The sequence below is a fragment of the Cynocephalus volans genome, chromosome 4 (assembly GCF_027409185.1).
Source record: "Cynocephalus volans isolate mCynVol1 chromosome 4, mCynVol1.pri, whole genome shotgun sequence".
Classification (NCBI taxonomy): domain Eukaryota; kingdom Metazoa; phylum Chordata; class Mammalia; order Dermoptera; family Cynocephalidae; genus Cynocephalus; species Cynocephalus volans.
The window spans coordinates 168,565,242-168,580,205 of NC_084463.1; the positions used below are offsets into that span (position 1 = coordinate 168,565,242).

General features: G+C 51.0%; 1 protein-coding gene across 3 annotated transcripts in view; it reads right to left on the reverse strand.

Annotated features, from left to right (window-relative positions):
• Positions 1-14,964, reverse strand: part of PTDSS2 (phosphatidylserine synthase 2) — a 32,981-nt gene that overhangs the window by 7,955 nt on the left and 10,062 nt on the right. For 2 of the 3 annotated variants that reach the window (XM_063093647.1, XM_063093648.1), the window contains exons 2-4: positions 14,418-14,519; positions 6,623-6,705; positions 1,671-1,738 (exon numbers count right to left, since the gene is read on the reverse strand). In XM_063093647.1, the coding sequence (XP_062949717.1) occupies positions 1,671-1,738; positions 6,623-6,705; positions 14,418-14,519 (253 nt within the window). The remainder of the gene's footprint in view (positions 1-1,670; positions 1,739-6,622; positions 6,706-14,417; positions 14,520-14,964) is intronic. The other variant, XM_063093649.1, reaches the window with a different exon arrangement.

Genomic DNA, 14,964 nt, shown 5'->3' on the forward strand with positions numbered 1-14,964 from the left:
AAATATAAAACTATGAAACTTTTAGAAGAAAACATAGGAGAAAATATTAATAACCTAGGGTAAGACAAAGAAACCTTAGACATGACATCCCAAGCACAGTCCACAAAGGAAACAATGTGTATACGTCAATAACGAGGATTCAGGGAGAATATTTGGAAGTCACACATCTGATAAGCCTGAGTATAAGGACTGGGTAAAAAACCTTCATAATGCAACACCACAAAAGCAAACAACCCAATTTTCTTTTTTTTTTTTTTGTTTAAAAGATGACCGGTAAGGGGATCTTAAGTGGTGTCAGCACCACGCACACCCAGTGAGCTAACCGGCCATCCCTATATAGGATCTGAACCCATGGCCTTGGTGTTATCAGCACCGCACTCTCCTGAGTGAGCCATGTGTCGGCCCCAAACAACCCAGTTTTCTGATGGGACAAAAATTTGAATACTTCACCACAGAGGACATCCCCATGGCAGGTAGACGCCTGAGAGGCTGGTCAGCACCACCAGCTGCTAGAGAAAGGAAAGGAAAGCCACATAGGTTCTCGCCACAAGCCTGTCAGAACGACTGACAGAAAAACAACAGTCCCTGTGCTGGCAGGGCGTGGGCACCTGCAGTGTTCCAGTCGCTGGTGGGCAGCAGGACGGCTCTTAGAAAGTCAAACACACACCTGCCATGTGGCCCAGCGACCCCACTGCTGGGTGCCGCCCCCGGTGAAACAGACACCGCATTCACACAAAAGCCTGCACAGGAGTGCTGAGCACAGCGCCACCCGCAACAGCCCCGCACTGGAGACGACCAGACGTCTCCGACACGGCGAGTGGGCAGCCGAGGCCCACCGCGCAGTGCAGCACCACCCAGCAGCATGAGGGGCAGCTAGAGGGACGAACACATGCAGATAGGCCTCATGGGCGTTATGTGGAGTCTCAAAAGGTCACCTGCTGTGCAGCTCCACTCACACAACATGACAAGACTCATTCGCTGGTCACCAGGGTTGGGGCTGATGGACTGTCTTGTGTGGTCATTGTGCTGGTGTTTCCACAAATCCGTATGTGTGTTAAAATTCATAGAACTATACACCTACCCTCAAATTCAACTTTACCAAAATGATAAATAACCTGGCTACACACTGACAGAATTCTGAGACTGTGATAGCAAAGTCCTGTGTAAACTGAAGGTTGCCACCAAAGTGTAGGTTCATTAAATTAAGCAGAATAAAGAGTATTAATGAAATAGACACTAGCAGCAACACACCCTACCCCAGGATTTACTGAGGAGGTGAGGTCCAGCTCCGCCTGCACACCTGGTGGAGCAAGTACAGCAGGGAGAAAGCACACGAAGCCACCAGGGCCACCGCAGACAGAGGTGCCCAGGACTGTGGGCCCTGAGATCCTCTAGAGGCCTCGCCCGAGTCTCAGGACCAGACCTGCTGTCTTCCCTCATCGGGCACCTGCTCAGATCTGGATGTGAAGGCTGAGCTGTCTGCATTGCTGGGCCCTGCCCCCACTGGCGCCGTACATGTGGAGCGGACTGCTGAATGCCAACGGCCACTTTGGCTGGGGTCCGGCCAGAGTGTGCACAGCCGCCTCCACCCACCATCTGTCACTCACCCTGCCTGGGGCCACTCGTCCCCTAAGTTCCCAGAGTTTATCCAACCAAAAAAGACTGCTTACCTGGAAGAGTATGAAGATGAGAAATAGCTCATAGACCACACTGACGCAGAGCCAAAACCTCCAGTAAGCTGCAAAGACAAAGACAGCACAGAGATGTTAGAGCGCCCCAGACCTTGGGTCTTCTGAGGTCCCTCCCCTCCCTGCACTGGCTCCTGGCAGAAAGCCTCCAGGGGCCCCCGCGTGGCTCCTGGACACACACAGGGTCTGTTTCAGGCCCTTCACACATTCCTGGTAGAGTCTTTATAAAGAAAGTCTAACGCAGAATTAAGCCATTTCAGTTTCTCTCTGAAGTGCGAAATGTTTTTTCCTTCGTTTCTTCCACTCTAGTTCTTAAGTCTTTTCTTTCTTTTCTTTTCTTACTGCAGTGGTATAGGAGACCCATAAACAGCTGGACAGGAACAGCGAGAGTCTTCTGTGCACTGGCAATGCTTCCAGCTTTCATCATTAAGCATTCGGTGGATACCTTTTATCATGTGAAAAAAATCTTTCATTTCATCAGAAAGGCCAATAAATTAAAAAAAAATTTTTCTATGCCAGCATACCAAGTTTTTGTCACGGATGAGTATGAACTTTTACTTTTCTGCATTTAAGAGGATCCGTTTTTTCCCTTTAATACACACTAATGTGCTGAAGTACATTAACAGACTTCTAATGTTAAGCCATCCCTAAATTCCTGGCTTCCCCACGCACTGAGGAGCTCGCTACAAAGCGCGCTCACTCGTGGTTTTGGAGCCAAACCCCGCACTGCAGGAGGAAGCCAGACTGCAGAGGCAGGAAATACAAATGTGGAAAGTTCTCAGGAAAATCTGCTGACACCGTTCTGGGACGCAAGGTAGACAACAGAGGTCACAAACTCACAACAAGCATGTTCTTCACACTTGGAGGACGGGAAGGATCTTTCTGGAACTCTGGCTCAAGAGCAGCGAGAGACTTGTGTGAAATTAGCTCAGGGGCAGCCTCACCCCAAGGGCCCCGCGTCCAGGGCAGGGGCCTGTGCAGGCGCTCCAGAGGAGTCTGCCCTCTTGGACATCACGTCTGAAACTTGTCTCTTCCCCCATCGCTGCTTCAGGTCCTGCTTTTATTCCCCATTCCAGGGAGGGCCCTGATTCAGAAAGGTGGTCATCTCAGACCCGCCACCCTGCCCTTTGGATCCCACCAGCACCCCCCCCCCCCATCCAGCAGGCCATTCACCCACTTTCCCCACTCTCTCCTCAACCAGCTCCAGTGACCCCAGAAGTTGGCTTCCCTGATCCGAGGACCCCTGCCCAAACATAGCACTCTCATTTGTCTTCTTGAACATCAAATCTGAGAGGCAGAGACCCACAGCAGCCTCCACAGCACTGGCCACGCTCTGATCTACTCCAGCTGCTGGAGGGAGCCGCAGATGAAAACGTGATCGTGGGGGCAGGGCCGCCTCCCCTAACGGACACGACTTGCCTCAAACTCGTCTCAGTCGGAACTGCAGCCAAACAAAGCAGCTCCCCACGGGCCTCCTGGAAGCTCACTTCTGCTCCTCTCACGGGGCCCCACTGCTAGTGGCGACAGCTGTGGCAGCCTGAGCCTGGGCATTCCTGGGCCAGAACCAGGGGAGCAGGAGGAAGGCAGGAGGGGGCCCGCAGGGACCCCTTTCTGGAGCTGCTCCCTCAGAGAGCTGCGCTGCAGAGGGCTATCCACGTGTGCACTTCAAGTGTATCCTGACTGCAGCGGCTCGAGGGTTCCCTGCCAGCCACCAGGTTAAAAAGATGTGGGCAGAAGCTGGCTCCAGGACAGGCTCCTTTGTCAATAAATAAAAGACTGGCAAAGAAACAGAGTTTATGCAAAGACAACAAAATTGAAAGAAAAAGGGTAGAGGTGAGTTCAAAATTAAAACTTAGAAACCATGTGCATGCCTCCGTCAAGAGGGAGAAGACAATCCCGCCCAGGGGTAGCTGGGGTGATGCTCACACACCGCAAAGAAACCACAGCGAGAGCTTCCAGAAGCTTCAAAATCCTTCAGACCAAGACAACCTGCACCCCACCAGGTGACGTGAAGATCCAACTGCTGAACTGGACAGAGCTGAGGGCCTCCCAGGAGCCTCTTCCTGTGCCCAGGGACCAAATGCCAAGACAAGCTGCTGCCCACTGACCAGTCCGACCCGAGCCCTCTGTCCCACTGTCTGTCCCCGCGACCGGCGATGCCAGCACACAGGAGGTATTCGATATGCCTCTCATGGAGGACAAGCACATGAACCAGCAGCTCTTCCTCCTCCAGATCAACCCGACAAGCACTCGACGGCTCCTTGTTCTTCACGGAGCAATTTGGGAGTTTTTAAACCACCACTCACTCTTCCATTGCTCTGGTTAGCAGCCCAAATCATTCTGAGGCCTGGCGGGACGTGCCCTGGTGCCTGAGCCCATAGAGAAGGCCACTCAACACTGCACAGCCCAGTGGGCACCCCAGGGGACTTCTCAAAACCCGGCATAAGTAGGGGCTCACCAGTCCCCTCCCTGCTCAGAGCCTCCCTCACAACCACAGCACTAACTGACCCTCAGGCACACATCTCCCCTAGAGGGTGGTTCTACAATATATATCACCCCCACACCCAGAGGAAAGGAAATCATCGTGCTGAAGGGACACCCACACCCCATGTTTATTGAAGCTCTGTTTACAACAGCCAAGAGTTGGAACCAACCTAAATGTCCATTGACAGATGACTATGGATAAGGAAAATGTGGAATATGCACTCAATGGAATACCACTCTGCCATAAAAAAGAATGAAATTCTGCCATTCACAGCAGCATGGATGAACTTAGAAAAAATCGTACTAAGTGAAACAAGCCAGGCACAGAAAGAGAAATACTGCATGTCCTCACTGGTAAGTGGGAGCTTAAAAAAAAGAAACAGAAAGAAAGAAAGACACAACAATTGCAATAATTCCTTGAATTTTCAAAATGAGATTAAGGAAATGCCAGAGGTGGGACAGGGGGAGACAGAGGGGGGATTAGGAAGAAATTGGTAAAGGGCCATAAAAAATGTTTACATTGTGCAATGATAAAACAAAAGAAAAAGAAAATAAAGGACACACACACACACACACACACACACACACACACACACACACACACACACACACACACACACACACACACACACACACACACACACACACACACACACACACACACACACACACACACACACACACACACACACACACACACACACACACACACACACACACACACACACACACACGATGCTGGGCCAAACCTAAAGTGAAATGTGCGTGACACAGAATTACATGCAGCCGGCCAGCCGGCTTGACTGGTCACAGCATGGGGCTGGCAGCACCAAGGTTGGGGTTTCAATCACTGTAGCAACCAGCCAAAAAAAAAGAAGCAAAACACACAGTATGCATATGCTATCTGTCACGTGTCCCCCAAAAGCTCAGGTGTTGGAAACTTGACCTCCTGCGTAACAGTGTTAGAGGGTGGGAAATCCAATCATGGTAATTGAAAGGTGATGCCTTTAGGAGGTGATTAGATCGTGAGGATTGATCCATTGATGGTTTAACGGGTGGTCATGGGCGTGGTCCTGATGGGTTTATAAGGAGGCAAGTCAGAAGCTTAGTTCTCTCCTGCTCAGCCCATTCTGATCATGTGACATCCTGGTCCCCACAGGACCCTGTAGAGAGTTCTCACACAAAAGGTCCTCACCAGATGTGTTCCCTGGACTTTGGACTTCCCAACCTCCAAACTGTAAGGAAAAATATTTTGTTTCTTTATAAATTACCCAGTTTCTTTATAAATTATTCTGTTATAAGCAACAGAAACGAACTAATTAATACACAATATTATTGCAATGTTTTTGAGTCTATGTATATGTACGAGGGTGTTTCAAAAGGTTAGTGGAAAAACTGAATTAGGGCCGACTCCGTGGCGCACTCGGAAGAGTGCGGCGCTGGGAGCGCAGCAGCGCTTTCCCTCCACGGGTTCAGATCCTATATAGGGATGGCCAGTGCGCTCACTGGCTGAATGCGGTGCAGCTGGTCACAGAAAAAAAAAAAAAAGAAAGAAAGAAAAACTGAATTAAAAGATAGTACCCTTCCATGAACTTTGTCAGGACCCCTTGTATAGGCAAACAGAAGTCTAAGTACACAAGCATGTCAAAAATTAATAATGGTTATTTTTTGCAAGTGGTTTTATTTTTATTTAAAAATATTTTTCCTATTTTCCAAATTTTCTGGAATATGTGCCCTGTTGAGAAAGAAAAGAAATATGTGCGCTGGCCAGTTAGCTCACTTGGTTAGAGAGTGGTGTTGTAACATCAAGGTCAAGGGTTCAGATCCTGGATCCCAAACAGGCCAGCCACCAAAAAAAAAAAAAAAAAAAAAAGAAAGAAATTTGTTTCTAATTACTATGTTGTGACCCTTCATGGAATCCAAACAACCCTACAGCAGCCTGGGCCACCCTCCTAGAGGCTTCAGCCCTGGGGCACAGCTGGGGCTGAGGGGTGACCAGGAGGAGACTGGGACAGAGCACTGGTCTGGTCCCCAGAGATTTGTTAGAACTGCCATAAACTTCAGGGGCAGGGCAACAGAGGCATAGAATGACAGTAACCACTCAACGGCAGCGATGGGTGGCAACCTGGCCCCCAGCTGGAGCCCATGCCAGCCCTACCCAATGGCCCTGGGTACAGCCTGGTCTGCAGGAAGAGAGGGCATGAGAGCTGGTGGACAGGGCACAGAGCACCAGGACTGGAGAGGGTCTGGATGAAATCTCCAGAGGCTGAAAGAAGAGGAGCGGCGGACAGCCCTGCACCAACCGCACACCCTTGCGCCCCTGCTGTGAGAACAGTGGCCGTGGTAGCCGTGGGAAGGACAGGACATTCACACTCAGCAGAACAGACACAGAGTGGTGCTCAGAACAGCACTGCCACGAGGCACACATGGAAAAAGAAATGGTGAGTTACCTGGATGAGGTCTGGAAAATGGCCCGTCTTTAGCTTGTGTGACTCCAAAACATAAGAAAACCAAAATACTGGCCACAATACCTCTGTAAATAAAGAACAAACAACCCCTCAGTGTGTGTAAAAATCTCCCAGGTGGGAGGCAGCAGGGACCCCAGGACACCCATCGTGGGACAGCCCCTGACACCGGGGGATGGGGCAGGGCCGGCGTCCACAGCAGGGCAGGCTGGTCTGCTGGGCCCAGGCGACTCCACCACCCGGGACTCAACTGCCTCTCAGGAGAAGGCCTTGTAAAGTTACACCACTAAGACACGTGCTTTACTTAAAAAAAACCCTAAAATTCCGTAGACAACCAGGGTTCACTAAAGCCCATGTGTGATGGGAAGATGTCAGGCTCATAAAGCTTTCTGCTCCCACAGGGTGGGGCCCTGTAGGTGTTTCTATAGACTCTCCTATCCTATTAGGTCACCTCATCCAACACCAGCAGGGCTCCTGTCATCCATAAGACGGGCATGTAAGTGCTGTAGCTACAACCATATAAAATGCATAAATCACAGGTGCACAAGATGGAAGCACAGCCCCCCGGTAGGAGTGAGGGGCCAAGTAGCAGGTAGGACAAGGCCAGCCGAGTCCCACCATCTGCCAGAGAACGGGTCAGTGGATGTGCAGACAGCACTGCTCACCGCCACAGCCCCCACCCTGGCCATGCACCCACTCTGCAGCTCTGCACGTGCACGAATGTGCCCGTCCTGCTTGGTCTCACTGGATTAGGGGTCTGAGGGACACACTGGCCACAACCTGTAGCACCACCTGCTCCCCTGGCACTGAATGACTTTCTGTTGACGGTCATACCACAAGATACTGACACACTCTGCTGCCCCTAAGTTGTGGCTACTGTGAATGAAGCTGCTGCGTACAAACACACATTCATTTGACTGCCAGGACAGATGGGTCACAGAGAGTCAACAAAAGCACTCTTAAAAAACATCTAGCAACAACTTTCAGTCTGAAATTCTCCTCTGCCTGCCAAGAACACCTGGGTCTTGAAAGCCCCAAGCAGATGCAGGTGAGGCCGAGCCCTGCTGGGATGGCCAGCCCAAGCCTTGCAGGACTGGGGCACACAAAAGGGCTGCCTGCTGCCCTTCATGCAGCCAGGACAAGGGTCTCATCCATGGCAGGACGTTTATGTCCCAACCCCCCAAGGGCACATGTGAGATTTTGGACCAGCCTCCAGGCAGTAGGAGGCTGAGGGGTGGGAGACAGACAGCCTACTGCACAGCCCGCCACAGATGTGAAAGTACCTCGTGGGGCCCCCTAGAGCCAGACACAGGCCCCAACGTGGCTGTCCTTCCACGGTATGTGGAAGAGGGCTGTGATGTTAGGTGGGACGGCAGTAAATACTTTCCCACAGCCTAGAAAGGAGAGAAATGAAAAGAGGGACACAGGTACTAAGGGAGCCACTGCCCATGTCCCTGAGTGACGATGCTGTGTCACACCCGCCCCGGCTGGACAGCATGCCATGGCCACATGGGGTTGCTATGCGCTGCCTGGTGTCCAGAGCACCAGGTCAGCCTTGTGGCTTCAACACACAGCATGCAGCCCAGGGACCGACTTATTTACGATGACTGTATAAGACTAGTTTGTAAGAATTACTTAAGTGCTTGGGAAGGTATATCAGTAGGGCAAAGAAAGTTACTCTGAAAAGAAAACAAATAAATTACACCTCTAAAGTAAACTTTTAGAGAAGTTTTAGATTTACAGAATTATCATGAAGATGGCACAGACTTCCCACAGATCACGCACCCAGCTGCCCCAATACCCCCATCTTAGTAGGGGCATCTGTCACAATTAATAAGCCAGGATCGATACATTATTAACAACTAAGGTCCATGCTTGATTCAGATTTCCTGTTTCCCCTGCTGTCCTTTTCCTGTCCCACACCCATCCAGGACACCACGTGACATTTACTCATCACGTCTCCTTAGGCTCCTCTTGGCTGTGACAGTTTCCCAGACGCTCCTTGTTTGTGATGACCTGGACACTTTCGAGGAGTCTGGTCCCGTACATTGCAGGATGTCCCTCTGTTGAGACGTGTCTGCTGTTTTTCTCATGATTAGACTGGGGTTGCAGGTTGGGGAGGAAACCACAGAGGTTTTTCCTGTCATCACATCACGTCCCGGGTCTGCACTGTAACGGGACTTACGATGTAGACGCTGACCTTGAGTGTCTGGCCGCGCTGTGCCGGGCAGGTTTCTCCACTGTGACACCATCTCCCAGCCCTGTCCACACTGCACAGCACACAGTAGGGACAGGGAGTCACACGCTGCCTCCCTTTAGGTGCAGAATCTGCACAGTCTGTGTGGTGTTCTCCTGCAGGTGAGATTCATCTCTTTTCCCACTCACTGTCTAACCACATATATTGGTATGGACTCATGAATACTTATTTTATACTTTGGGTTATATTCCAACACTGTTTTGTTGCTCAGATTGTTCCAGCTTTGGCCACTGGGAGCTCTCTGTTGGCTCCTGTGTCCTTTGACATAACCGCATCATTGTGGGGCTCCGGTTTGTTTTTCTGAGCACTTCCTGACTTTGTGGCACTACGAGAGGCTCCAGGCTTATCGTCGACACTTCCTCCCCCATTCCTAGAATGAGCCACTTCTCCAAGGAGCCTGGGTGCTTCTGCTGGAGAATATTAGAACCCTAACCTGGGCACTAGGTGTGCTCGGGGCTGCTGGAGTACAGTTGGTTCTAAGCCCTTTCAGCTCACAGAGCAACAAGATGTATGTGTATATGAACCAATGTGTGCACACACACATTATAAACATGCCCATCTGTAACCCTCTGTACAATATTGCGTTGGACATGAGTTCTTAGTGATGTCTCCAACCATACCCCAGCCTCTCAGACTGCTCTAGCCCCCTCCCCTTGATGATCTGTGTGCTCCCCTCCAACAGTGAATCTCCCTGCACCATCACCTGCCTTAAGAGCACACGACATCCAGCAGTAACAGAACGGGCACCCAGTGCATCAGGGACACACTGTCTAGAGTGCAGTGCTCCATGCAGTTCCTGTGGCTTCTGTCTTACAGATGTCACTCGGTTTCCGAGCTACTTAGCACCTCCTCCCTGGCCCCTCCGGGAAGGTTGCTTCTTTAACAGGGTTAGAATCCCTGGTCCCAGTCTGCCTGCCTGCCTTCCCCGACCTCCTAAATCAGTTTAATTTGCACACATTAAGGTTTATCTTTGTGTTGTCCCTTCTATGGGTCTGGACAAATGCAGTGTCCTGTGTCCACCATCAGAGCAATCTCACTACTGCAAAAATGCCCTGGGCTCCACCTGCTCATCCTCTCCTTCCCCTGGAAACCACTGACATTTTTATCCCCACGCAATCTCACCTTTTCCAGAGTGCCATCATGTGACATGTAGCCCTTCACTGGCCTCCTTCACTGAGGTACTCCACGTCTGACAGAGCACCCTCATTCACCCACTCCCTTACTAACGGACATCTCGGCTCCTTGCAATTTTGAGGGATTATGAATAAAGCTGCTATAAACAGTCACGTGCAGGTTTTTGGATACTTAGAAATGCGACTGCCTGATCACATGCTAAGAGTATGTTTGGTTCCATAAGAGACTGCCAGCCTGTCTTCCAGCATTGCCACACCATTTTGTGGCACGTTGGCAATGAGTGGGGGTTCCTGCTGCTCTGAGTCCCTGCCAGCATCCGGTGCTGACAGTTCTTCAAATGCCAGCCACTCTGATGGGTGTGCAGTAGCATCTCACTGTTCTCAGTGTGAAACCCCCTAATGACAAGTGATGGTGAGTATCTTTCTGTGTGCTATTTGCCAACTGTATGTCTTCTCTCATGAGGAATCTGTTTAGATTATTTGCCCAGTTTTTTTTTTTTTTGGACAGCTGGCCAATATGAGGATCTGAACCCATGACCTTGGGGTTACAACACTGTGCTCTAACCAGCCAGCCCTGTTTGCCCAGTTTTTAATTACGGTGTTTCTTTTCTTATTATTGAGCTTTAAGAGTTCTTTGCATATTTGAATGCATCCCTTATCAGACACATGTTCTGCAAATATTTTCTATAACCCGTAACTTATCTTTTCATTCTCGTTAACAGTGTCTTTTGCAAAGCAAAAGTTTTAATCATAATGAAGTCCAACCTACCAACTTTTTTCTTTCATGGATTGTGCTATTAGTGTTGTATCTAAAAAGTCATCACCAAACCCAAGGGCACCAGATTTTCTCCTATGTTTTCTTCAAGAAGTTTTATAGTTTTCCATTTAGGCCTACCTGTGAATTAATTTTGTAAAAAGTGTGAGGTCTGTGTCTAGATTTATTTTTGCATGTGGATGTCTAGTTGTTCCAGCTTCATTTGGGGCAAAGACTGTCCTTTCTCCACTGGACTGCCTTCACTCCTTTGTCAAAGTCCAGTTGACTATGTTTTTGTGGGTCTGCTGGGCTCTCTATCTGTCCATTGATCTATTTTCTGTCAGCACCACATTGTCTTGACTGCTGTAGCTTTACAGTAGGTTGAGATTACACCTGTCAGTCCTCCAGCTTTGTTCTTTGGTACTATGAATATACTTACATGTATTATCATTTTACATGTATTTTAAATGTATACTTATGTATTTATATGCATTTTACATGACTAAAATATGTAAAGAGATTTCATTTACTAAATCAGTAAATGGAATAAAATATTCACTAAAGGCCCCTTAAATGTGTTGGTGAGAAAAACTGGCATCTCCCCCATGGTCACCCACAGATAAATGGGCCGGTGACCTGTGGCACATCCATGCAGCACAGTCCTCCCCAGCAATAAACCACCACCGATGGACAGCAACATGTCACAAAAATGCAGTCTGGTGGAAGCAGCCAGCACCAGGAGGACGTGCAGAGCGACCCCATTCATTTCAAGCAGGAACAGGCAAAAGGGATCCCTGGTGGTGACTCTTGGCTCCAGGGCCGGCATGTGCAGATCTGATGGCAGGGGTCAGAGGGAACTTGGGGTGATAAAAATGTTCTAAATCTCTACTTGGTGGTGGGCACACAGGTGTATGTAGTTGTCAAAACTCATTGAGCTGTATACTTTAATTAGGAATATTTTAAATTACATGTCCATAAAATTGACTTAAGAAGGAAAACAAAACCAATCCCCCCAAAGTGACAGAACGTGCCAGATACACAAAAACAATGCTGAAATTGAAAGCTGCAGGAAAATAAACCAGTTTGCTGAATTTTTAACTTTAAAAATGTAAATATCAATCTTTTAATATGAGGGTAAAGTCTTCACTATATATGAAACATCAAGGACATCAAAAAGCTCTCACGTGGTGAAAGTAAACCAGCTCTAGCAGCCTCCCTGCCCAGGCCCCTCAGGGTACCACAGCCCCAGCACCAGCTGACATGTGGCTCCTGCTGCATGCAGTGCGAGTCCACAGGGTGGTGAGAACGGACCCAGGACAGACGCACCCACGAGAACTTCACTGGAAGAAGCGGCAGAACCGTGCAGTGTCAGGGAGGAGCCAGGAGCAGGATCCAGGTGCCACCAGCAGAATTACGAGGCCAGGAGGGGCGGCTCCTTTTGTGCTCTCAAAGAGGGTTGCAGGGATCGGGGCACGTGAACTAGGAAGATGTCTAGTGTCCTCAAAACGCAGAAGTTCATAGGAAAAAAGTGCCTGGCAGTCCCTTGGGTCCCCACCCTGGCCCTCTCTTTCACTGCACATGCACAGGGCTCCCTGCTGGACAGGGCAGGATGGGAGGAGGATCCCCCTCTCAGCTGCGAGGAGAGCTTGCGAGAGGCAGCAGTGTAAGGGGCACGGCTGAGGCTCGGGGGTCTGATTAGGCCTTGTCCCCTCTGAATTCGGGCCACCCAGTGTTGACAATGGGATCCAGGACTCAAGGGCAGGGCACACTCCCAGGGCATCCCACACAGCCTGCTTGTCCAGGGCAGGGCACGCCCTTCCCTGCAACAGCTCCTGCCTGTGACACTGGGTCACTCAGCCCTGGCCGGACTGGCTTTGCATGTGGGGCACCTCCTGAGCATGACCACATACTGCTTCTCGGTCCTCCCTGCTTGCTGTGCCCAGCCAATGCCGCAGACCTTCCACACCCAGGTGCTGACAGATGAAGTCACAGGAAAGACGTAGTTCTACTTCAAAATTCTCTCTAGGCAAACACGGGCTCCTGCCAGCAGCCCCACTGCCTCCACACATGCCGACCCAGTGTCCCGGGCAGCAAAGGCAGATGTGAGAGGTCCAGCCCGAGCCACAGCTCAAGCCCCCTCACCTACTCTGGACATTAACTGTCCAGTGCACGCCCTGTCTGTGGGCTCCAAGGGTGAGTCAGTACGGAGCTCGGGGCCCAAGGGACCCACCTGAGAAAGGGAGAAAGAAAGAGCCAGGCCTGAAGGATAAGGAGAGCAGCTGGGGGCTCAGCACAGGCCGGTGGGCCTGGGAGCAAACGGGAATGCAGGCTCGTCAAAAAGGGGCAGCGGGGGTACCCACAGAGTATGGAGACCCAGGAAGACCCAGGAAAGGAGCAGCTGCCTGTGTCTCAAGGGCATGAGCTCCCTGGGGAGCAGGCTGTGGAGCCGGAGCCTAGGCCGCTAACAGTGATTTCTAAGCAGAAATGCCTGCCCAGTTGCAAGGAAACAAGCTCAGTCACCAGGGCTCCTCTGGATGGCTCTAAAGCACCCCACATGGCCAGGAGGCTGGGTGCACTTCCCAGCTCAGGGCCGCCCTCCCAGGGGAGCATAAGGGGGCTCACGCCTACCCACCAAAACCCCGTCTAACTCTCACACAACACGAAGACCCTCACTTCACAAAAACCAAGTGCTGACCCAGAGAGCTGTCTGGACAGCAGAGGTTCTGCAAGCCCAGGGCCCCCAACCCAGCACAGCGACTTGTGGCCGGGCACCGACAGGCCTCCAGTGTCGCCTCTGCCTCTGTCCCACCAGTGCTGGTCTCTGGGCCCCTCTATGGCTGTCCCACCTGAGCAAGTGGGGCCTTGGCCTGACGGCAGCCATGGCCTTGCTGGCCAGGAAGCAGCCTTGGTGAACACCCTGGCTCAAGGATCGGAAGCGCAGCAAGGGAGATGGGTCAGCTGAGTGCAGGAAACCTAAACCAGCTCATCTTCTGTGAGCACTCCTGAGGCAGCCTCAGAATCCACGGAATTCAGGCGACGGCAAGCCTAGTGAGGAGCCTGTCTTTGGATATGACCCTGAAAAGATAGGTCACTCACTTCCTGACCTGCAGCAGTGAGATCACAGGTTGTCATCATACCAATACCTGACGTCTTAAGGTGGTTTGAATTTTCAAGTGTCAGCATCAGCACCAGTGTAGAAGAACCATGAAGCCAACAGGGAACCACCCTGAGCTGCCAAGAAACCCTGTATAGCCCGAGATGCCCAACTCAGTGGCTCCACCAGCACAGGCTGCTGCAGCACGTTCTGGTCTCTCAACACATGAAACGCACCATGAATGCAGCGCAAGCTGCAGGGTGCCCAGGAGACATCACATGCTCCAGGGTCCCGGTGACAGGCTGCACAGGCACTAACCAGTCCATGGGCCAGGAGTGCCACACGGCTCCAAAGGGCAGCCCTGCAGTCAGGCATCTCACACACATTTGAGGGGGAGGGTGGGGCCCTCGCTGGCCTTCCAAGGGATGCTGGCAAAAGCTCCTGAGCCCTGCCAGCTTGAATACTATAGGAATACCATGCCAACCACACCAGGCACTAGTGTGCCCAGTTTCAGAAAGCAAGGCTAGGGCGGGCCCAGTTACCTCTTTGTGTTGTAGGCTGTGTCTTGAGGTGTTTCTTCCAGCAGAGTCACATAGCCAAGCACACAAGTAAGTATGAACAGCACAGTCAAGGTGTGGGCTCGCCTGAAACCCAAAAACACACAAGCATCATGTCAGCACAGACAACATTGTTAAAACACTCAGCAACATGCAGCGGCATTGTCTCTGCAAGAAGGAGAGAGCTAACTTTGCTCTCCAACTCCCAAAGAACAGCAGATCGAGTCCCCAGCAGGAGAGCTCCCATATGATGCCGCACCACGCTGGTCAGTCAGGGCTGGGATGCCCGCAGGGGCGGGACGAGAAGAGCCCAGTGCTCCAGGGAGCTGAAGGCCACTGCTCAGAGGCCAGGAGGACATGCCCAGTGCTGGCATCAGAGCAGGTGTCTGTCGTTCAAGTGACCAGGCAGTAAGAGACACTGGACTTTTCACTGAGCAAGACTGTGCTGAGATGACCAGCCTTTCAGTTCATGAAGTGACCACATGTGAGAGATTCCCAAGGATGACAGCTGAGAAAACACCAGCTGAGAGAA